Raw genomic sequence first — 23,277 nt, 5'->3', positions numbered from 1 at the left:
CCATTTCCAAAACTCTAAGGCTTCATTGATCCATAATAAGAGACATGGTCCTGAAGTGGGAAAGATTTGGGACAATAGTGGATCTTCCCAAAATTGTCCTATCAAAATCAGCTCAAATGCACAGCATAAAATTGCCCAGAAAGTCAACCCCATAAAGAAACAAACAAATAAAAACCACCCTGAACATTCAGGAATCTACAGATGACTAGAGTATTTGTAATTCCATAATCATAAAAATGCTAGGTAAAAACAGGATTCTTGAGAGAATAGCAAACTGGAAGCCATGGCTGACTAAGAAGATAGATGCTTACCTCGTTTGCCAGGAAGCATCTGGATGACTATCTAGTCTTCTGAACATTTATGGGTAGATGAGACGCAAGTGGAACTTTTTAGGCTGTATGGGTGTTTTATGTCTGACAAAGCCAAACACTGCATTCTACAATAAGAATCGTATATAATTTGTCAAGCACGGACATGGTAGTGTTGTTGCTTGAGGATCATTTTGCTGCCTCAGGACCTGGACAACTTGCCAACTTTTAAAGAAAAAGAGTTCTGCTTTCTATCAGAGAATTCTACAAAACAATATCAGCTCATCTGTCCTTCAGCTGACTGACAGCTGCAAATGAGTCATGTAGCAAGACAGTGATCCCAGATATGCAAGTAAGACTACAAGAGAATGGATGAAAATGAACAAATTCAACATTTTGGTTGGATGAATCAAAGTCCAGAATTAAAACCAATAGAAATATTGTGGCAGGAACAAAAATGAACAACTCATGTGGAGTCCTTGGTGCTCTCTGAGCCTTGTTGTTTTCTTGCAGACATTTCATTGCCAGACTAGGCAACATCTTCAGTGCGAAACATCTGCAAGAAAACAACAAGGCTCAGAGAGCACCAAGGACTCCACAGTTCAACCCTGAGCTACAAATATTTGCTTTGATTGAATAACTCATGCTAGAAAAATCTTCAACATCACTTGAAGCAGTTTGCTTGCAGGAATGGGTCACAATGATGTCAAGATATTGATCATCAACTATGGGAAGCATTAATACAGCTGAAGGTAGTATAACCAGCCACTGAATCTAAGGGAGCAATTACTTTTTCACTGTGTCACATCATATGTTGGATGACTTTGTTTACGAAATATGAAACAAGTACTAAACTTTGATGCTATTTGTTCACTCTCTTCCTTCCTACCTCTGAAGCTCTGATAACATTCTGTATCAAAGAAATGGGGGAAAAATCTGAAAGGGAACAGATACTTTTTTTTACAGAATTATTACGCATTGATTTTTGTTCTTTAAATTTCTCATCACTCTAGAGTAGTTGGCAACCACCAAAGGCATTTTTATGTGAGGGCTGAAGTTGGGAAGTCAGAAGGAGAAAGAGTGGAACCAGGCAAGCTATTAGCTAAGCAAGTGTCAGGAAGTCTTAACTGAAGTAAGAGATGTAAGGTTTAAACCCTGGGGCTGTTATAAGCAGAGGGCTTGACTGCTTGATTCTGCAGTAGCTGATCTTCATTATTAGATCTTAGTATCTCTCCCCCCACCCCCACCCCCACCTCCCAATGTCACTATGGATACATTTCACATTTCCTTTCTTTGGCAGATTTTTCCTGGAGCAGAAGGATGGCCCTTTCCAAAATACTTGGGATCCTGTGGCCGTTTAATAGTAACAACAAGTACTAGACCTCTGAAGGAATTTTATGGCTCATCTTCTGTTGTGACAGCAGATCTAGCTCTTCAGCTCCTCACTATTATTGATTTCATGATGAATAATGACCTGAACTATTTCTTCTACTTTACTCATGTTGATGCTGACACATTTGGTGTTTTCAACAATGGACAACTCTTTATCCAGGATGCCAGCATGCTAGGAGTCATTGACAAACAAGAAGGTACTCAGATGTATCTTTGAATAATATGTCACAACAGGTTAGGAGGCATTATAATTAATAATACAACAATTATAATAATTTTAATCATATTAAGCCTAAAACCAAACATTTATTATTATACCTTATTAATTTTAATCCAAATCATTAAAGATGAAGTCAAAGCCCTAGAAGCAATCCAAATAAATATTCTTAAACCCTTACCCTACTTCAAAATAAACCACAACATTTACATATCCCCACAATACACAGAGCTTTTTTCATAAAGAAATCAAGACAGCCCAGCTGCTCCCCTTAAAAACACCGACTTCTCAACCGAAAGTCTCCCATACATAATAACCCCTTCTTTTCCATAACATTCCATCAGAAAATCAATTTCACTTATGGCCTGCAACTCGATCTGTCCCTTTAATTTCTTCAACTTGACCATGCAATCTTCATCTAGCATTTCAACAGAAGCCCCAATCTCGCTATTAGAAGAAACATTTCTATCATTGTTAAGCTCTTCAATTTCTTCCATGACATCCCCAGCCAGATGACACATTTTAGACCTCATGTTTTTCGCAATGTCCAGAATACTTTGCATAAAACTTGACAGGAATCAAAAAGAATCTGTTTAAGGTCTTGACGAAAATCCAAGAAAATCTGGTTGAAATCGTCCATGTCTCACGCAGTAAGTTATGGTGCCCCCTAGGTACTTAACTAGCAAAAGTGGGAGATAATAGAAAAATTCCAAAATGTGTTTACAGAAGTGAAAGTATGATAACAGGCAGTTCCCCAGGGAAAGAGCAACAGAAAGCTGAAAGTTCAAAACAGCAGATTCAACATATAGGAAAATACGAAAATCTTCAAATTCTGTACAAAAATAACAGGGAGACAATTACATACACTCAACCTTCCTTAATATTTGGATGGGAAGCAAAATCCAAAATTTAAAAAGAATGTTTTTTAAAAAGAAATTAATCACAAAAATAACGATAAGCACCAAGAGAATGTGTTTCTCCTTGCTGTAAAAAGCCTCTCTTAGGGTACATATACTTAAAAGAAAAATAAATTGGGTGATTTAGAAATGGGGTGGCTGGTCTTAATGTCCCTTTAAGGCTACAGCTCGGTTTGGAAATGATGACACCCCAGCCTCCTGGCTGCTGTTACCAGTCGATCATGAATGCTGCTGCGATTTTCTGGCTGCAAGCAGCCTTTCTGAGGACAGATGGGGTAATTCCAAGTGTTTTCCTTTCTCCGGCAAAACACTCCTGAGCTTCAGGAAAAACCTGCCTGAGCCCAAAAAGTTGCCGCATTGTCAGCCCACAAGCACAGCTGTTCAGACTACTATGTTCTCACCGGAAGCCAAAGTCGGTTTAAGAACTTTTGAGTGCCTTTAGATCTTTGTATTGCTTTATGTATTTGTTGCTTTTAGTGTTATTTTGTACTGCATTGCTTTTACTCTTTGTTTCTGATTTATTTCAGTTTTATTCAATGCACTTGTATTATCATAATGTTACTATTATTTTTGTATTTTAAATTTCTCTATGCTTTACCCATAGAAAGTTGAGTATTGGCTAACCTAGTAAATATAACAACAATATAATTATGTTTGCAAGCAAATTTTTTCATTGCTTTTTAATAGGCAGAGACTTGATGAACAAACAACAAAAATACAAGGATATATTTAGCTGTTTGGCTGCGGATTGTGAATCTGTGCTCCCCTCCTGTAGTTCCATCAAGGAAAGCCAGAGCCTCATCATGGTATGTGAAAAGCTTTTGCCTAACCTCTTAAAAGAAAAATTCCAATCACCTCTGCAGGAGAAGATTGACAGTGCTCTGAATATCTGTGCAGACAGTTTTCTTACTGACCAAGAGATTATCACAGCCACTCAACTGCTTGTAGATATTTTGAAACCTCTGCAGATTTGTGATTCCCGCTTTGTTTACCGATATCCTGACTGCAAATATAGCACAAAAGTCTAAAATAATATTTTCTTGAAATGTTGGTGCTATAAACTATATGTTTCTTCTGCAATGGAAGTTAGAAGAATGGACTCACCCAGCAAATTCTTCAGAATATGAGCACTGCATTTGTACTGGACATTCACTGTCTTCCGGATTAAAACTCTATGGCTATTTGGCTCACAAAGTTAGAACTGTAGTATCCATGTGATTATATATGTCAAAGCTACGTATTATTGGTCTTATTCTATCATTTCGTATTTATTTCTACTTACTGAATTACTTCAAGAAGATGTATTTCTCTCAAGGTGGTTTGGAGAGCCAACATCTTTTCAAAGATACATTGATCCTTTCTTAAAGCATTTCCTGCTTCCTATCCATTCTATTCAACCATTCAAAACAACTGTAGATTATATTCCAAATGATTTATGCAAGATCATTTATTCCACTCAGGATAGCAGCCTCCCCATTCTATCTATAAAAATAGTAAAAAAAACCCACAAAACCCCACATCAGAAGGATAAAACTACACTTGATCTGCAGCAGTGCCATAATCTTCATATTTGAAATAGTTCTTTTTCAAAGGCAGTGGGGAGCAGGGAAGAGGAATTTTAGCAATCTGTCTAGATGTCCTTCAGTTCTTCTATTATTACATATTTCCAGGGCTCTTCTTATTCTTTTCTTCCTTTTTAAAATATTAGATAATACATGTGTTGTTTATCTATTAACATTTGAAATGTATCAAATGTGGTTTCAAGTTCTGATAAGAAATAATTTCTTCCCATCATAAAAAGTATGGAAAGGAAATTTCTGAGTCCTGCTCTTCTGGAAGATGGGAAAGAGACAGCACACACATGGAAACACTTCAATATTAGCTTAAGTATTGAAGAGAGCAAGAGAGAGAGAGCTCTTTTTATTATGGTCTCAGGTCACAGTTACAAATAAAACACATTAAAAATAAAATAAAAACAAAACAGGATAAGAGTGTTGCAATTGGTGGTGGATTCATCAGTGGGCAGTCAAGGTATGTCTCATTTTACATGGAGTATAACAGAATTTGGCTATGTTCAAGGAAGCTAAATCATACTGATCTGATGACAACAACTGTACATAAAAAAGCTCAGAATTTCCTAGGTGTTTTACCAGGTAAGGAGTTATAAAGCGGGTCCTAGGATACTTTTTTCCCCCTTCCTAGTGTTTTCCCCACATGTGCAGGGTCCTTTTTTGGGGGGATCAACCGAATGTTGATCCATTGGTTGCAACAGAAATTGCCTGACTGGCTTATCGCCCGAGGCGGGCATCAGGGGCCGAGAGAGAGTGACTGGCCCAAAGTTCTAGGCCTTGGGTTCCTTATACAGGGTACAATATAGCAGAAAGTGAGCTATAGTTTCAATAGCCCATTGTCCACAGGGGCACAGGGCCTCTTAGCTGATAGGGAACTTTTATATATCAGCCCTCCAAAACTGCTGTGGGGAAAGCATGAAGCATGCTAAAATTAGTGCTCTTCAGAATTCGGAGACAATTATATGATGTAAATATCTCGCTGGTTTGAAAAGGGGGCTTGACTTCTCAGAAAAACATTCTTGGGTAGAGCAGACTGGTCCTGTTGAACCCCCAAGTCTTTAGTCCCATATCCCAGCCTGAATCTTGACTGGTGAGTCCCCGGTGCCACATGTAATTCTGTCCCAAATCACAACTCAGCTTAATGAGGGAAACAAATCGCATGGGGTTGATAAAAAACAGCACCCACCAGGTCCAGTGGGGGAAAAGTCCAAATCCACAAAAACTCAACCACCTCTTCATCCAACTCTCCAAACTCTCCAAACTCCCATCCTGCTGCAACATACTAAAAACAAACTATCAATGGGACCTGCTCTTCAACACACCCAGCCTTGGCACCATCTTAAAAAAATAAAAAGTCTGACTGCTATCCCCTAAAAGCATAATAATAATGCAGTCTTGAAAAAATAGCTCTGTAAAACTGAAGCTGTTTTATTTAATGCCAGCCAAATACATTTCAAAGTCAGGAAGTATACTAGATAAAAATAAATTTCCCGAATGTTATACCACTAGCTAGGGATTAAGGTTGAGCACTGAAAATGTAAAATTCCTTTCCAGGCTGTACAATATAATCTTCCCTGGAAGATCCTGTCCCCAGAGATGTCCACAGGGGCATGTGTCAAAACTGGCAAGCTGGTGGAGTGCAGTGTGGTGATCCAAGGGCTGCCCTTTTCTACTTGCTTGCAACATCACTACACACATCAAAGGGGAAGGCTTTAGTCATAATACTGTGTCTGCCATCTTGCAGATTCTGAACCCCCCTGTGGATGCTGCTGCCTCTCACTTAAAACCACTTTGCCCATTGAAGCTTTTGAAAAGTAGCACTCCGTTGTGTGTTTTTTTTTAAATTTGAATCAATAGTGATATGAGACTAATAGTAATCAGGATTCTGATATTACTATTACTAATTACTGGTATTGGATTCAGAATAGGCAGAGGCATCTGAGAGCATATAGCTAACATCTGGTAGATAATGAAAAAAGTAAGAGTTCAAAAAATACTGTACATTCAGAATTATGAATCCAATATCAGTAATTAGTAATAGTAATATCAGACTAATATGATTGGTTTTCTTTTTCTCTCATAGTCAGCACAACTATCGATTTTCCAGCTGCAAAACAACAAAATATAGCTTGTTCAGCAATGGTTTCTTAGGGATGTGCAAGGCATTTTGTGCCTGTTCTATGGATGGAATAGCTAGTTTGTGGTGGTCAGTGTCCAGACCAAAACATACATTAATAAGGGTTATATACTGCTCAATCACATCCAGCACTGAGCATCTTACACTCTTATACACTGACAAGATTAAAACAAAGAAAAGGAAACAGTCACATTATCTCTAATAGCATCAAGAGTACAAAGTAATGATTACCCACCCTCTCACTCCACAAAGAATAAGAAATCACAAGCAGCTCCCAGAGCCCCCTGAAACAGCCAGATATTTGTGAAACCTTATCAGGAGTGGGACTTGTCTGAATCTGTAGGGAATGTTATTCCGGAGAATGAGGGCAGAAACAGAGAGCTTTCATTTTGGGAGTGAGAAAAAGTCAAGGACGTTGGTGTCAGCGCATGGCAGCAGCTACGGGAAGGCAGGGAAAGGAGGACACTAGCAATATTGGCAGGCAAGGGCCAGTTGGATAGCCAACACCTATGACTTCAGCTTCAGGTGTGGCATAAGGGGAGGCAGGGGAAGCAAGGTGCTGGAAAGAGTGGCACACAAGCCATGAGGAGAGTTGAGGTGTGCCAGCCTTGTGGCATTCGCCCCTAAGACCCTGCTGGATTTTCTCTCAGTGGAAATTGGAAGATGCAAAATGTCTTAGGTTTTGGTTCTGCTAAATTACAACCTACCACGAAGGATTTGACAGATCTTCTGAGACCTAGTGCATTTCGGGGGGCAGGGTCAAAACACAGCACATTTCTATTTCATGTAGACCCTGAGAGTTTCTATACTGGAAAAAAGAGGTTTGTATACCACTCAAACTTCCTTGATACCGTCTCAACCAAATTCTATCCAATTTGGTTTCTGCTGGTTCTTTTTATGGACCATAATATCTAAACTTTTCTCCAATCCCATTAATGTAGATTGTTTGGTTCGTGTCTCTTGAGGGTTTGGTCTACAGAGGAACCCGTATGTCACTGTAGAATGGAATCATTCTTTTTCCAATAGAGCAGAACAACTTTGGGGGGGGGGGGTCTTCCTTCATCTGAACAGGATTTGTAAGTCTTACTGATGATGGTCAGTCACACTTGATTGCCACTTAGTTGGACTATTGCAATGTGCTCAACTGGGGGTACCTTTGCAGATGACTCAGAAGCTGCAGCTGGTACAAAACATGGTGGATAGATCGCTGGTAGCTCAATCACACTAGCATAGAATAACACCAATTTTCAGGCTGCTGCACTGACTACCAGTAGGCTTCCGGGTCGAAGTGCTGGCCATTTCCTTAAAAGCCCTGTTTAGCACAGTACCAGGATGCAACAATTGAACTGAATCTGTCCGGTATGATAATATAGAGTGGGCCTGTTGAGAGTTTCCCCTCGAGAGGTAATTTGGGTGTGAACCAGATGACAGCCCTTCTCAGTGGTCCCCCTACTCTTTGGAACAGCTTTCTCCCAGAGTCCAATTGGCTCTAGTCCTCGCATTCCACAAGCACCTAAAATCAGTATTTTCCTATGTATCTTTGACCCTGATTGTTTCTAAGGGGTCATCATAGGAATTTTGAATACTGTTCACTGACTTTTAATATTATTATGGTTGGTCGCATAGCCAGCCAGATGTTTAGACTGGATTTGGCATTTTTGTCCACCTATGGAGTCCTTGCCAGGGACCTGGGACAGGCAGATGTTGTTTAATAATATTAAAGGTATCAGTCGCAGGATGTAAGCTGTTCCAAGTAAAGCTGCCTTTTGCAATTGACTGATGGTGATTTTGTCAATGCCGATGGTGTTCAAGTGGTGCTCCAGATGTTTTGGAATTGCATGCAAGATGCCTATCACTGTTGGTACTATCTTTGCTTTCTTTTGCCATAGTTGTCCTACTTCTATTTGCAGGTTTTTATATTTTGTGATTTTCTCCAGTTCTCTTCTATTGTCTCCAAGTATTTCAATGTCCACTAGCCAGACTTTTTTTGTCTTTCTTATCAACAATTGTTAAGTCTGGGGTGCTGTGTGGCAGAAACTTGTCTATTTGAATTCTAAAGTCCTGAAGCACTTTAGCTTCTTCATTTTTTATTACTTTGTCTATTTTGTGCTCCCACCAGCTCTTGCTTGCAGGCAAATGGTATTTCTTGCAGATATTCCAATGCACCATTGCTCTTTTGTCATGCCATTGTTTGTAATCAGTCTGTGTGATCTTCTTGCAGCAGCTAAATAGGTGGCCCAGTTTCTATAGCTTCTTTGCAGAGACGGTATTTGCTGTCTGTTGCTGTCTTCTCAACCTGGCTTTATGTGAATTTGTTCTTAAGGCTTGGTCTTGTGCAGCCAGAATTAGCCGTTTCTTTCAATTTTCCTGCTCTCAGCCATTGCCAGGTCTTGTTGATATCTGCTTTGCCTGCTAGTTTTTTTTTTATGTAGTGGCCATGTAATAATTTGCCTTGCCATGTCTCTTTTCTATTTTCTATTTCTATTCTTCATTTGATCTTTCTTATAGGCCACTTCGGTCTCTTTGGTATTCAGTAAGCCTTCATGGTATACTAGCTTCAGTGCATCTTCTTCGCTGTCCTTCAGATATTCTTCCAATGCCCTTTTTTCAGCTGTCTGGTATACTGGTAGATAGATCTGTGTGTGTGTGTGTGTACTGTATGTATATAATAAATATACAATAATATTATATACAATAAATATATTATTATTTCTATGCTTGGTTGCCATCCAGACTCTAACACAATAACACAATGGGTCATAATTATTGTTAAATAACAAACGCAAGCCAACGTCTGGATCTTATAGGACCCAGTGTATCTGCCAACTACTCCCACATCCTATCTAAGATTAGGACAAGTGCACACAGGATTTGAGCACTCACCAAGTTTCTTTCCTCTCTTCTATTTTTTAAAAATAATTTTCTTGCCTGAAAAAGAATTCATTAAAACTTGAACGTTTGCAGTTTTATAATAAACATGTTGATATAATGCAAGTGCTGTCTTGAGATGGATTTTGAACCATGAGCATGTGGCAACCTAATTCAAGGTTCCAGTGGCCTTGAGGGATCTTTAGAGCGAAGGAGGATCCCATGTAGCACCATTTTTAAAAGGATAGTCTGTTCACTAGTTCATAAATGATCTTGACACAAAACACAGTATTGCTAAGCAAGTCAGTCTGAGTAGTTATGGGATATATCAAATCTTTGATCCCCAAGTGTAATGGAGGACAAGTTGACCCTTTTTGGTAAGTAGTAGATAGGTTTTATTTCAAAATGCTTTCAACTGATTTACATCCCATCTAAGAAAAGCTTATTTATTCATTCATACATACATTTATGCATACATAACATACACATACATACATACTGTACAAACCCTGCCTTTTATTCAGGGGTTCAAGGCGGTGGTCATAGTGTTCTCTCCTCCAAACAACAGCCCTACATGGCTGAGAATGACTAGCCCATAGCCACCCAGTGACCTTCTGTGGCTGAACCTGGGTCTCCCCCCTCCCATCCATGCCCCTTACCCATTATATCACACTTCAGTGGTTTTGTATTCCTGATTTAACCTTAATTTGTGAACTCTTAAAAAACTCAGCAGCAAAAAGATGGAAGAGAAGTTTTGAAATAAAAAAAAAATCAAGTAATTGCACAAGGTACTATGGAATACAAGAAATCAAAGTACAAAATAATTAGACTTTTATAATTCATGAATATCATGGTGAAGCAATGAGATTCAGGTCAATGAGCTAAATTCCATCCCAAAGCCACCATGCTAACGCCAGACACAGAATTATACAGCTGGAAGAGACCATTTAAGCCACTGGGTCCAATCCTTCTCAGTGCAGGAATTCAAAATAAAGCATCCCTGACAGACAGCTGTCCAGCCCCTATGCAAAAACATCCAATGAAGGAGAAATCATAATTTATCTGGCTCATTGGTTCCAGTGTTAAACAATTTTGGTGTTTTTTGTTTTTAAACTTCAATTGGAATCTGCTTTCCTGTAACTGAAAACTATTATTCCATGTCCTGTACTCTAGAATGAGATAGAATTCCTATTTTATGTTCTTTCAGGCATCTGAAGAGTTTCTAGCTCTCCGATCACCTCCGTTGCCCTTGTCTGATCCTCTGTTCTGATTTTTCTATATTTTAAGTGTTGCACCCAGATCTGGACATAGTGATCAAGGCAGAGGTTGAGTAATGAAAGAATACAGTACAGTGATTACTTCCAGTGATTTGGAAATACTTCTGCAGCCTAAAATTGCATCTGCTCCCCCCCACCCCATTGTACTGCTGGCTCATATTGTTTACAATTGACTACTATTCGAAAAACTTTTTTGCAGATACTAACCAAGCCAGGTATCCACCATTCTATACCTGTTTTTGTTGTTTTTTGTTTCTATGTGAAAACTTTGCAGTTCTCTCCATTAAGTTACATTGCTATTTTCAGCCCAATTTTCACTGTATTAATTTTTTTAAAAATCAGTCTTCCAGGCTATTAGCAAACTTACAGAAGTTTGTTTCATCTGCAAAGTCTGACTAGCATCCTCTTAGACCTCTTCATCCAAATCATTAATGAAAATATGACTCAGAACTGATCGTGTAGGATCCTTTTTAATACTCTTCTCCAATTTGATGAGAACCATTAGCAAACTCTTTGAATACAATTTTCAAGCCAGCTACCTATTTGCTTAATAACCATGCCATCCAGCCATACTTAACTAGTTTGCTTATCAGCATGTCATGGAGGGATTTTGTGAAATAAGATCAAGATGTATTATGTCTACAGCATTTCCATAATCTATTAGGGAATATCCTAATAAAGATGAGATTAGGCAAGGTTTGTTCGTGGTAAATTGATACTGATATCTAGTGAAGACTGCAGTGTCTTCAAGGTGTTTACAGACCAAGCTCTTTAATTACCTGCTCTAGGATCCTCCCAGCTATTGATACCAGACTGTTAGCTCTTCTATTTGCTGGATCCTCCTTTTGCTCCTTTTCAAAGTTAGGGACATTTGTTCTCTTCCAGTTATCTGGCACTTCACCAATTCTCCAGGATTTCTCGAAGAAGTTGGAAAACTTTGATATTGGATTTGAACGTTTGTAAGTTGCATTGGTTTGCTGTGCTGTTTTATACTGTTGGTTCAGCCCATCTTGGAACTGAAACTACTGCATACCTCTCTAAACCTGCAAAGCTAGAAATTGCAATTCTCTCTGCGCTAGCTGATGAGAAACAGGAAACCACTAACAGCTAAAAGTCTACAGAATTTCAAGGATGGGTACAGGAAATGGGGTGAAAACTACAGCTCAGCAGGATAAAATTTACCCCTACTCTCTGAAAATTACTGAGTTGCCTGAAGTGGACATGTTACACAGCAAATAACCAATCCTGAGGTGAGGGCTGCCAAAGAAATCATTCTGGGAGAAAAGCAGCAGGCAAAATAAAGAGTTTATCAGAAAATCAGGAGGAGGAAAGGTGGAATCAGCAGCCTGGATACAAAAAAATAAAAGGCACTGTGTTTTAGCTAGTCTGCAGGGCACTCCGTCCTTGCTTGTACTCTAGTCACATGTGCAACTTGCACCCTACTTGTTTTCTGTACCTGCAACTTGCTTTGCTGGGAATTAACAAAGGATGACCACCCAGCCTGAGCCTGTATCTTGGTAATTTACTTTTGCTTTAACTATGAAGGGCTTTTCTTTCTCACCTCTGCACTTGTCATTTACAACAATTAATTCCATATTTAACTGCTTGCTTGCAATTTCAGTAAAGTTTGAATAGTCCAACTCCCTGGTTTCTATTAATATCTTTGGTTGCAACTATGCCATAAAAGGAGGTAGTGGTTAGAAAACTTTTCCATGTCTGCACCTGTATGAGTGCAAACGTCCAAGAAGTTTCTACTCAGAATTGATTCAACTGATTATAAGAAAAGTGAAACTAATCAAATACTCTGGTTTTCTTGGTGGCAGATTATCTGCAATGAGACACATGGTTAGTTGAACATCATAAGCTGGGAATGCTCTTTGTGGATTATGCTTTGCAAAGCACATCATAATAAATTGACCTAAGTGTTCATTAGGCAGCCCAAAAATTAGTTGAGTGATTTGAGTGTTAGCATGGCTTTAATGGCAAGGCATACATTTGCCTTCTTCATCAGTTAGCTGCAATACTGATTTTGTTTTGATACACTTGGTATCCTTTTTTTAATTTCAGCTTATTTTGAGCTTTTCCTTTCTTGAAACCAACTCTTCAGTTCTGGGCTAGTCAACTTCTTCTGTATGTCTTTGATCTTGTGCAGCCCCATCATCATTTTCTTCTATCCTCCATTTTTTCCTCAATGGGATTGATCGTTGTTAATCTCTCTTTAAGAACCCCTATCATTTCGTGCTCATTTTCCCCTTACCTTATCACTACTTTGAATTCATTAAAATGTGTGGCTTTTAAGTCCAAACTAACAGTCACATTTGTGAGATGGGTGGCCATATAAATTAATTTAAATAAATAAAAAGGCTTAACCACTCTTTTACTTTCTCTTACATCAAGAACCTCAGTATTAAAGTCATTTCTCCCCAAAGTTCTTATATTCAATTTTCTCAACTAAAACTATTAAATAGTAATAGATCAAAGACAGCTGATCCTCCTGACATACCACTACTCTTTGAAGGATGAAGTTGTCATTAAGCTAAGTCAGGAATTTCCTGGAAGGGCCATGTTTGACTTTCTAGTCTGCCAACCAATGTTGCAGTAATTAAAGTCATTACTTTAGACTTTGAAAGATCTGCAATTTGCTTTTAGAAAGGCATCACCCATATATTATTTATTGGGTGATAGTAAAATCAAATAGTTTTATGTGCTTCTGAATTTACATTAACCCAGGTACTCTCTACAGTAAAATCAAGTTCTTTCATTTGAATTTGTGAACAAAGATGGATATTTTTCATATACAAGGCAACTCCTCAAACCTGAGTAATCTCTATCCCTTACAGGATTCAATTTATGGCGCACTGAACTTCTTAGGCCTAAGTGAGGATGGACCTCACAGGCCTACTTCACAAACAGGAGATGATGGAGATACCTGCAAAGAACATATGTGACAGCAGATGAGAAGCTAGTAGAAGCATGGCCTGTGGACAAAACCTAGATAAGATATTAAGAACATGGAAACAAACTGCTCCTTTCTAGAGTGAAGTAGGGTAATTTCCTAGAACAATTTAAAGCAGTGGAGAAATCCAGCAACACCAATTTATTTGCATTCTTGGCAGAATGCCTGTCAACCCCACAAGGTAGACCAGGCTTGAAAATCAACTCCACAGGAAGATTAGAACTAGTTTATTGGCAGGTTGTAATAACAAAGCTTGCAAGTTGGGCTGTGCTTTTTCTGTCCTCCCTCTTATACCCCAGTGAATCAGGGAGGGGCCAACCTGAGTCTTTTAATTTATCTCTGTTCGCAGGACTTAGGGAATTATTTTGTCCTTTTTGCTTACGTAACAGTTTCTGAATATTTATTTCAAGGCTACCTCCCTGGCTCTATACACTGCCAAAGTAAATGTCATGTTTATTTGCAAATTATTTTATGAAGATACACATTGACCTGATTGCAGAATGTTGGTATTTAATGTTATGCATGCCTTCCGCTGCTAAAACAGCACAAATGATCAGATCCTCAAATTTCTTTTCCTGGATCTTGTCTTTAAAAAAGACAGGCCTTGCAAACTCATCTTAAGAGCTACCTATTAGAAATCAGATATTCACAGGAAATTTTAGTTAGATTCATATTATGCATAAGGTTTTTTATTTTGGGTATATCATTTCATGCAGGTTATGGAAGTTAAACACTGTGTTATATTCAATAGTGAGGGATCTATAGTTTTATCTCAGAACAAATATACATTATTTTTTTTCCTGAAAAAGCACAGGTTTTAGATTGCTCCATTCTGTTACCTCACAAAATCTATTATTTTATGTTTATATTAGTTTTGTTTTTATTTCAATCCTAAAAATAAGTGGAGTGTGTGGAATGGGTAAAAAAAGCAATGGTGAATCTGCAACACAGTAGTTATTTGGTATCGTCTGTGACTATGGAATATACCTACTATTGCTTGGGTCAAATGTCTGTAAGGTTGTGCTATAATTCTATGTGAACAAAGGGACACTTTCTACCTGAAGGGGTATTTCACCTATAGGATTTTATCACTGAAGCACAATAGCGTCTTCATTGGAGGTATGCAGAATAAACACTACGTTAGTCCTCTGCTCACTTTGTAAACTGATTCTGTTATCACATCAAATGAAAAACACAGGAAGTACTAAGGCAGTAAGAATTCTCCCTTGCCAAGTAAACAGTTCTGCTCTGGGGCATTTGATAAAAACCATCTTTGTTTCCATTAGCAGATAATGCAAATTTCAGTTTACTTATTGAATAGTACAAACCATATCTGTAGGGCTAAGGTAAGTACCAGTTCCATTCAAGCACCTTACTCGAAAGTGTTTGCTCTGTATTAGGTGGATTCTGAAATTATTATTATCTGAAGTACTATCATAAGGTAACTCTGTTTTGAACCTGTTTCTGGTCTTAGGATAATTTCTGATTTTCCTCTTATCCTTCTGGAGGCACGATCTGCTGAAAACAATGTAAGAACCATTATTTCAACAAATCTGATTATTTCTTTCAACAACATCAAATGTAATACATTTATGGAACTTAACAATTATCAGTTCAATGCAGAAGTTTATGAATCAGTAAACTAATCCACTGGGATGAATAAAGAATTTGGATTTCAATTTAATGGGTTTTCATGTGACAGCTGAAGCAGTATGGGAGCAACTGGATAAAAAGAAATACTATCAGTAATTTTAAACAAAGAACATGCCCTAAAGGACACTAATGCTTTAAAAATTTATCAGTGATTTGAATTACATAATAAGCAAAAATATAGCATGATTTGTACTTAAGACAATGTAGCCATATGCTTGCTAAAAAACCCAACTGGAATGTACATTTCTTATTTTGGTTAGGTAAAGATATCATTCTCAAACTAGTTCCTGTATAACTTACTAAATTTCAAGGTGCCTAAATTGAATCTTCAAAATCCCATTAAAGTTATATTTCATTGGAGCTAACTAGGTTATTTCATTTATTACTTCTACAATTTGGCATCAGCTATTAGTCTGTCATTGCAGGAAGTGCAATTTAACAATAAATCAGTCTGAAGGACATATATCTTGAGGATACATACCATATATATATTTAAAAATAATCATACTTTTGTAAGCAATATTTACAGTAGACACCTCAATTCTACCATATATATGTAAAACTTAAAAACAAGAAAATTTTAGGCTCTAATCTTTATACATATATTTATATTCAGTTTTATATATATTTATATTTATATATATATATAATATATATACACACACGCAAAAGAGTATATATAAAATATATATAACCAGATTTTTAAAAAATCAACAATAATTGGGCCATGTACATAATCTTTTTAAAACTCAAACAATACAAAACTTTAAACATTAAACAATTTTAATAAAAGTTTCTGTACAATGCTAAGCAGTTTTATTTACATATAGAAAATGTAATAGGAGTAGTGTTTGAAATTACAGAACTCCTTAAAATTTCAATGGCAGGTAATCTGGAAAAAATAACAGCATTCCATTCACAAATATTTTCAAGCAATAAATATGTATTTATAAATAGTGTAAATTTACATCAAGATTAGAAACAAAATCACAAATCTGAAGTTTATTCTTTAGTCTATGTGCAACCCATTTATCTTTGTGACTTGGCTGTTAATTTTTTAAAATTTTATTTAGGAAACAAAAAGTAACCATCATGGTTTCAAAACAAGACAGAATAACATAAAAGCAGTAGAAAAAAAAGTATCACCTAAGTTTCACATTAAAAAAAAAAGTAGCCCAAAGAAAGATGTAAAATTCTAACTACCTTACATAGAAAGGACCAGCTAAGCCAGTACTTTTCCAAGAAGAAGGAAAAAAATCTTTGAAGGGGAGTAGGGTAAGGAAATTGATGAAACCAATTCATCAGCCCAGAAACAGAGAAATAGAAAAAAGGTGGTCTTCAAGTCAGCAGTCTGTATAATGTTGCCAGTTTTGTCAGATATATACAAAACATGGGATTTTTTTTTTCAATTCAGCTGAATGAGCTTTCTGTTTTTTAAAATTCTGGAGTAGGAGCTGTGCTCTCTCCTGTCCAGTTGGTTGACACTCCACACTTGGAAGGTTGCATAGACACAGCTTTCAGCCAGGAGCCTTATGGGATCGCTACAAAAATCCATGGTGCAGAACTGGGTCACTTCCTGAATATCAGAAAAGGTTTTATGTAAATGTCCTTGGAAATATGTCAAGATGAAGATGATGGCAATGGAGGTGCCTGAAAAGAGAAAATACATCGCATTTACCTTAAAAAACAAACCCTGATATATGGCAAGTGTCCAGTCCATACAGATGATACTGACCTGACCTATAGTATTTTTTGAAAATCTATTCTGGATGCTGTTCCACTGCAGCTTTTCAAAACACTTTGCAATTTCAGTGGTGAAAAAGTTTATGAACCTCTTGGAACTATCTGCAGTCCTGCACTTTTATAACCCATAATGCAATTAGACCTTCATCTAAAACCTATTAACAGAATCTGGTTAAACAAAGAACACACAAAACAGTGTATCGTACTGTGACATGTTTTTACTGAACACATTATCTTTGCTGGAAAAAGGATAATCAGCTCCTAAAGGGTAAGTTGGGTCAGGTGTTCTAATTTATGAGATGGCCATCAGATGCAAGTCTGAGGAGCCCTACTCCATGAGACACATGCATATTTTGGTTGTCACCATCAAAGTATGCTCTTCTTGATAGACTTATGGAAGTGAACTGTGCTCCAATTAAATGAGATCTCCACAGAGCTCAAAAAAACATATTGTCAATACCCATACGACTGGAAAGAGATACAAAACCATAGTCAATGACTATGGTCTCCATCAGTCCAGTCTGTCTGACAGTGTACAAATGGAGAAAATGTAACCCCACTATTACTCTTCCCAGGACCAGTACTTCAACAAAAATCACAAGGTGAGCAAGGTGTACAATACTCCAGGAGGCCAAAGAAAACTCCAGGGTAATGCCAAAAAGTTCTGAAAGCTACCAGATTGATGTACATGGGATGATACCAGGCGGGAAATCACTGCTGAATGATCCAGCAGGCTATTGGAACCATGTTCTGTGGACACAGGAGATGAAAATGATACTTTCTGACATGAATGAGAAACATAGTGTTTGGAGAAAATAAGAACCTCATCCCAACTGTGAGGCACGACAGTGGGAAAACTATGGTTTGAGGCTACTTTGTAGCCTCAGGACTTGAATAGCTTACCATCATTGAGAAAATTGATTCTGAATTGTACCAGAACGGTATCTATCCATGAGCTAAAGCTTAAACTAATGTGGATCACACAGCATGACAAAAATCTTGACACACAAAGCAAAAGAAATTTTGCATTTTGGAATGACTGAGTCCAAGCCTTAATTTTAATTCAAGATTTGGGCAGGACCTGAAATGAGCAGTTTATGGAAGACAGCCCAAATATATAAATGAGTTCAAGCAGTTTTGGAAAGAATAATGGAACAAAATGCCTCCAAGCCAAAATGTGGGGTTGATCAACAGGTAATGAAACATTAGGCTGAAATCTGCTACATAGGGTACCATCACTTCTAAAAAGTTTCATCTACTTTTCCCAAAACAAGCAGTGAATATTGGCTTAATGTGTTGTTTTTCTAACCAGAATCTCTTTATGTATTAATAGGACTTTGATGAAGCTCAGTTCACACTGTAGGTCAGCGTATTGCGGGATTATGTGTTAATGCAGGATTCTAAAGAGTTCACAGTTTCTCTCATCCCCATAATCATTAACTTTTTATTCATTTGCTTCAGTTCATTTAGAGACACATATCCTTCAAACTTACATAATCTTCCTAACTTTTCACATGTAAGCAAACAGAGCTCTCAGCTTTTTTGCCTCTCTCCTCTCTGGTTCCCTGCCTGCTTGAAATTTTATTCTTAAGAGTTCAGAAATGACTTGAATTACTGCAAGAAATTATTTTGAAAGATCCATATAAGTAAAGGGGATGGTGGAAATCACTGAAACTTACACTTAAGCAAATTAGAAAAAGTTCAGATTTAAAGCCAAGTGCTTGAAGCAGAGGGAATACAGAACTTGTTTTTCATTTTCAATTGACAAAATTGCCCATCCCCAGGAAGATAGCAACATCTTAAACTAGACACAAAGAGTACTTGCAGAAGGGCAATAGCATAAAATTACTTCCCAGAAGATAATAAAGAAAACCAATTGATAGGACTGAGAGATGGAGAAAAGGCCCAAGTCAGTCAAGAAGAGCTTCTGTGCTCTGAAGTTTCACAATATATTCCAGGGTCTCAGCGGAAAAAGTTTTCTGGCCCCAAGATGAAGAGCAACTGCCTCAAGATTCAAGGACTAAGAAATTGGACTCTAGAGGCATTGAAGCTCTTGCCTCTGCCCTGAAGAGGGGACAGTGATGGGCGATAGTATTGGAGACTCCCCACTGAGAGGGACTGAAGTTTACTTGTTGGACAGGCTATAAACAGAAGTCTGCTGCTTTCCTAATGGAAAATAAGAATTCCAAGGCTCATCCCTTCCTACATATTCATGTGGGGAAAAATGATATAGCCACACATTGCCTTAAAGACACCTACAAAGTATTATGGAGCACTTGACAGGAGGATAAGGATGCTGGAATTACAGGTGGTGATAATGGAATATTTTCAAGGTGAAGAACTCCTGGTAAGAGATGGACTGCCATGTAATGAAAACTGGGGAAAATACACTGGGAAGATGCCTTGCAAACCTAATCCAGAGTTCTATAATCTGAACTGTATGGGGAAAGGAGACGAGGGGAAATAATAAAGTACTGAGAACAGGACTGAACGGTATGTAGAATATGGAAGCACCCAATAATGAACACATAAATATAGGAAAGAATAGGCCAAGTCACATGACCCAAGAATTCCAGTGATACAAATGCAGAGTATGGAGAACAAACAAAAATCATAATGAAGGGAAGCCAATATAATTTAGTAGGCATTACTGAAACTAGTTGGATGAAACTCATGAGTGCATTGAAAGAATTGAAAGTTATGACTTATTCAAAAGGAGTAGACAGACAAACATGGGAGAAGAAATGGTACTACTTGTGAAAGAAGTGCACACATGCATTGAGATCCAGAAATCTGAGAATGGGGTCCCTTTGAAAGCATTTGTATACAACTACAAGGAAAGGGGGAAAAAAAACCCAAATATATTATTGTGGACATATGCTATTGACTGTCAAGCAGAAGATTTGGGTAATTTCAAAATTACAAAAAATTTCAAGAATTTTCAGAGAGAAGAGGCATAATAAATAAATAGGAGTAATAAATAGGAGAGTTTAATTACCCAGACAAGGAACTTTGTCAAGACTGCAAGGTCCCCAAAATTCCTAAGTAATGTTGCTATTTAATTTTCCAGAATGTTGAAGATAAAAGGATCTGCTTTCCTAGAACCTGTCCTAAGCAATAGGAAAGAGCTGGTTGAATAAGTAAAAGCACTAGGAACTCTGGGCAGAAATGACTACATCTTGGGATTTAAGATACTACTAAAAGAGAAATTGCAGCATATATGCACATTAGATTTCAAAACAGTTAATTTCATTAGATGGAATCTCATGGACAGAATCCTTTGGGTCAAAGGGAGCATTGGAAAGTTGGGGACTTCCCAAAATAAAATATTGGAAGTACAACTGCACACCATCTGAATGAGGAAGAAAAATGGAGGGCAGCAAAGGGAGCTTCTGACTAAGCCAAAAGTTGAAATGGACATCTATAGGAAATGGAAGGTGGCATAATCACCAAGGAGTTTATCAGCAAGTCACTGATATCACCTAAGAGCAACAGAAAGAGCTTTTTTTGTAATGTCAGTAGAAAAAGAAAGGGGTGGGACTACTACTAGAAGAAGATGGTAGGACTGTAATAGATGACAGGGAGAAGACAGAGCTCTCTTAATTTTGGATCTTCTCCCCGAAGGGGAACTGTGTTGAAATAAACTTAAGCTAAACTACTGCCAAAAAGAGGGAGTGATAACCCAAGGTAAGAAAAGAGATGGATAGGGAGCACATGGCTAACATGAATGAGTTTAAGTCTCCAGGATCAAACCAATTACATTACAGGAAGTTACAAGATTTCATCTTGGAGCCACTTTCTATGATTTTTGAGAAATAATGGAGGTGAGGCATAGTGCCAAATGACTGGAGAAGACAAATATTGTTCATACTTTCAACAAAGGAAAACAAAAGAGCTTGGTAACTATGGACCAATCAACTTAATGTCAAAACTAAGCAAAACTTTGGAATGGATTATTTAGCAGTTGGTCTATCAACATTTAGAAAAGAATGCACTGCATAGTAGGAGCTGCCATGGGTTTATTAATAAATTGTACCAAATCAATCTGATTTCCTTTTCATAGGGTGACAAGTTTAGATGACTATGGGATGTAGTGGACATGGTGTAGTGGACATGGTATATTACTACTTTAGCAAAGCATTTCATAAGATTCCAGCAGAGAAAATGATAAAATGTGAGCTGAACTAGTTTACCATGTGTATCCGGCTGGATATACACCTGGCTGAACAGTTGTAACTGACTGCTGTGAGTCAAGTTGGAGGAAAGTGTCAAGTTGTGCACCACAATGTTTTATTTTACTGGCAAGATCAAGAGAAGTCAACTTTCCTCTGTATTCTGCATCAGACAGACCTCATGCAGAACACTACAAATGGCTCTGGACATTGCATAAAGGAAGAACACTGAAAACTAAAAATTGTTCAGAAGAAAGTTACTAAGATGATCAGATGACTGAAAGGAAAAAATTGTAAGGAATAGTTGGAAGAAACTGGGTATGCTTAGTCTGGAGATGAGAAGACTGAAAGGAGACATGGAACAGAATTGTTCAGAGTTGTTCCAGAAGACAGATAAGAAACAATGGGTTTAAATGATAAAGTAGTTTTTGGTTGGACACATAAAAAAGACCCTAACAGGAAATGTTTTTCAACAATGAACAGGATCCTTTCTTCACTCTTGGGGGGCCGTGTTAAAAGGATTTGTATAGCCATTTGTTGGGGATGCTGTAGTAGTGGATTCTTGCAATGGGTAGAAAGTTGGGCTAGATGATCTCCAAGATACCTGCAGTGCTTACATCTACAAATTCTCTAATTTTCTGCTATGTTACTTCCATGGGAAAAAGGCTACTGGTTGAGTCAGGACATGGGGAACATTCAGAATCTAAAAATACTTTGGCAAATATTTTTCTATGGAGCAAGGGGAACACAGCCAATATTCAGCTGATTGAGTCAGGCCAGTTTCATGATGTGTGAAGAGAAAAAAGAGAACAAATTTCTTGTCAACTGTTGTCTAAGACTGCTGAATGAGATTGCAGGTAGTCCTTGCTTAACAACCCTAATTACGACTGGCAACTCTGCTGCTAAGCGAAGCAGTCACTAAGTGGGAAATCCTACGACTGCAACTTTCCGGCTGGAAAGAGACACTACTGTACTCAGTTTTGCACCTTCAACTTTTGTTTGCCTCCCAACCACTCCCCCGCCTTTTGGAATGCTCACGTGCCTGCTTACTGTCTTATGCGCATCAAAAGCAGTATGATGCGCCAGCAGCCCAGGACTGGGAGCCGCAGGTGTGTTATGCAAACTGTTTACTGTTTTGCAATCCCTTCCTATTCAATCTCTCTGCTCTGTGAGGGCAGGGAGGGGAGGAAAAAAGCAAGCAATTTCTATAGGCAATCTCTCCTTTGCCTGAACCCCCTTGCAGAGAGCTTGGAGAGGAAAGGGTTTCAAGAGAGTAAGCTGTTTGTGTAGTGCGCCTGCAGCGCCCAGCTCCACGCTGCTGGCACGATCACACTGCTTTTGATGTGTAGAAGAGCAAGCAGCTTACTCTCTTGCAATCCCTTCATCTCCAATCTCTGTCCTGCAAGGGGAGAGAAAAAGAAAAAGCCACAGGACGTGTACTGACTTTAATGGCTATCACGTGACTGAGGGAGCTATGAAGGTCATAACTGGCCATAAAACTAACTTTCAATGGTCGTTGACTGAGTGGTTGGTAAGTGAGGACTACCTGTGATTATAAGCCCCAACAGGGAAGCATCTTTCTGTTTACCTTTTAAATGAACAATATGAAATGTGTATTATGTATTTATTGAGTATATTGCAGGTACCAAGCTGTCTAAAACGCAAATAAAGGCAATTCTGGTATGCGTGGAATTTAGAGAAAAAAATAACTAGAGGATGACTCTTTGAGGAGAGTTCAACTCCCTTCAACCACTTGGTAAAAGCCATGGTATTATTTGCAGCTGCAACTAAGTAACTTATATTCTGAGCTCTATACACCCCTGCAATCTCTTCCTGACATGCCCAGCTGCCTTGCCTCTCTCTGTGCCATTTCCTGATGAATGAAAAGACAGAGATGTCATGGACTGTATGGCTGTCAATGGCTTAGTTGATCTTAAGTGTCATCATTCAGCACTCAGTGAATGAATTTGCTTTACACTGCGTGCACAATTATTAGGCAAGTTGTATTTTTGAGGGTGAATTTCATTATTGAACAACTACAGTGCTCCCGGTCAATCCAAAATGTT

General features: G+C 38.0%; 2 protein-coding genes across 9 annotated transcripts in view; one reads left to right on the top strand and one right to left on the bottom strand.

Moving 5' to 3' along the window:
• DIPK2B (divergent protein kinase domain 2B) overlaps positions 1 to 4,380 on the top strand; it is a 30,905-nt gene extending 26,525 nt beyond the window's left edge. The window contains exons 4-5 of the mRNA XM_063304399.1: positions 1,609 to 1,897; positions 3,522 to 4,380. Of these exons, the coding sequence (XP_063160469.1) occupies positions 1,609 to 1,897; positions 3,522 to 3,862 (630 nt within the window). The 3' untranslated portion in view covers positions 3,863 to 4,380. The remainder of the gene's footprint in view (positions 1 to 1,608; positions 1,898 to 3,521) is intronic.
• Positions 4,381 to 15,249: 10,869 nt separating this feature from the next.
• KDM6A (lysine demethylase 6A) overlaps positions 15,250 to 23,277 on the bottom strand; it is a 166,726-nt gene continuing 158,698 nt past the window's right edge. For all 8 annotated transcript variants that reach the window (XM_063305265.1, XM_063305268.1, XM_063305267.1 and 5 more), the window contains one exon: positions 15,250 to 16,946. In XM_063305265.1, coding sequence (XP_063161335.1) covers positions 16,917 to 16,946 — 30 coding nt within the window. In that variant the 3' untranslated portion in view covers positions 15,250 to 16,916. The remainder of the gene's footprint in view (positions 16,947 to 23,277) is intronic.

Source organism: Candoia aspera, chromosome 5 (genome assembly GCF_035149785.1).
Source record: "Candoia aspera isolate rCanAsp1 chromosome 5, rCanAsp1.hap2, whole genome shotgun sequence".
NCBI classification, from domain to species: Eukaryota; Metazoa; Chordata; class Lepidosauria; order Squamata; family Boidae; genus Candoia; species Candoia aspera.
Note: the sequence above shows the minus strand (reverse complement) of the source record. Positions and strands in the feature narration are given on the sequence as shown.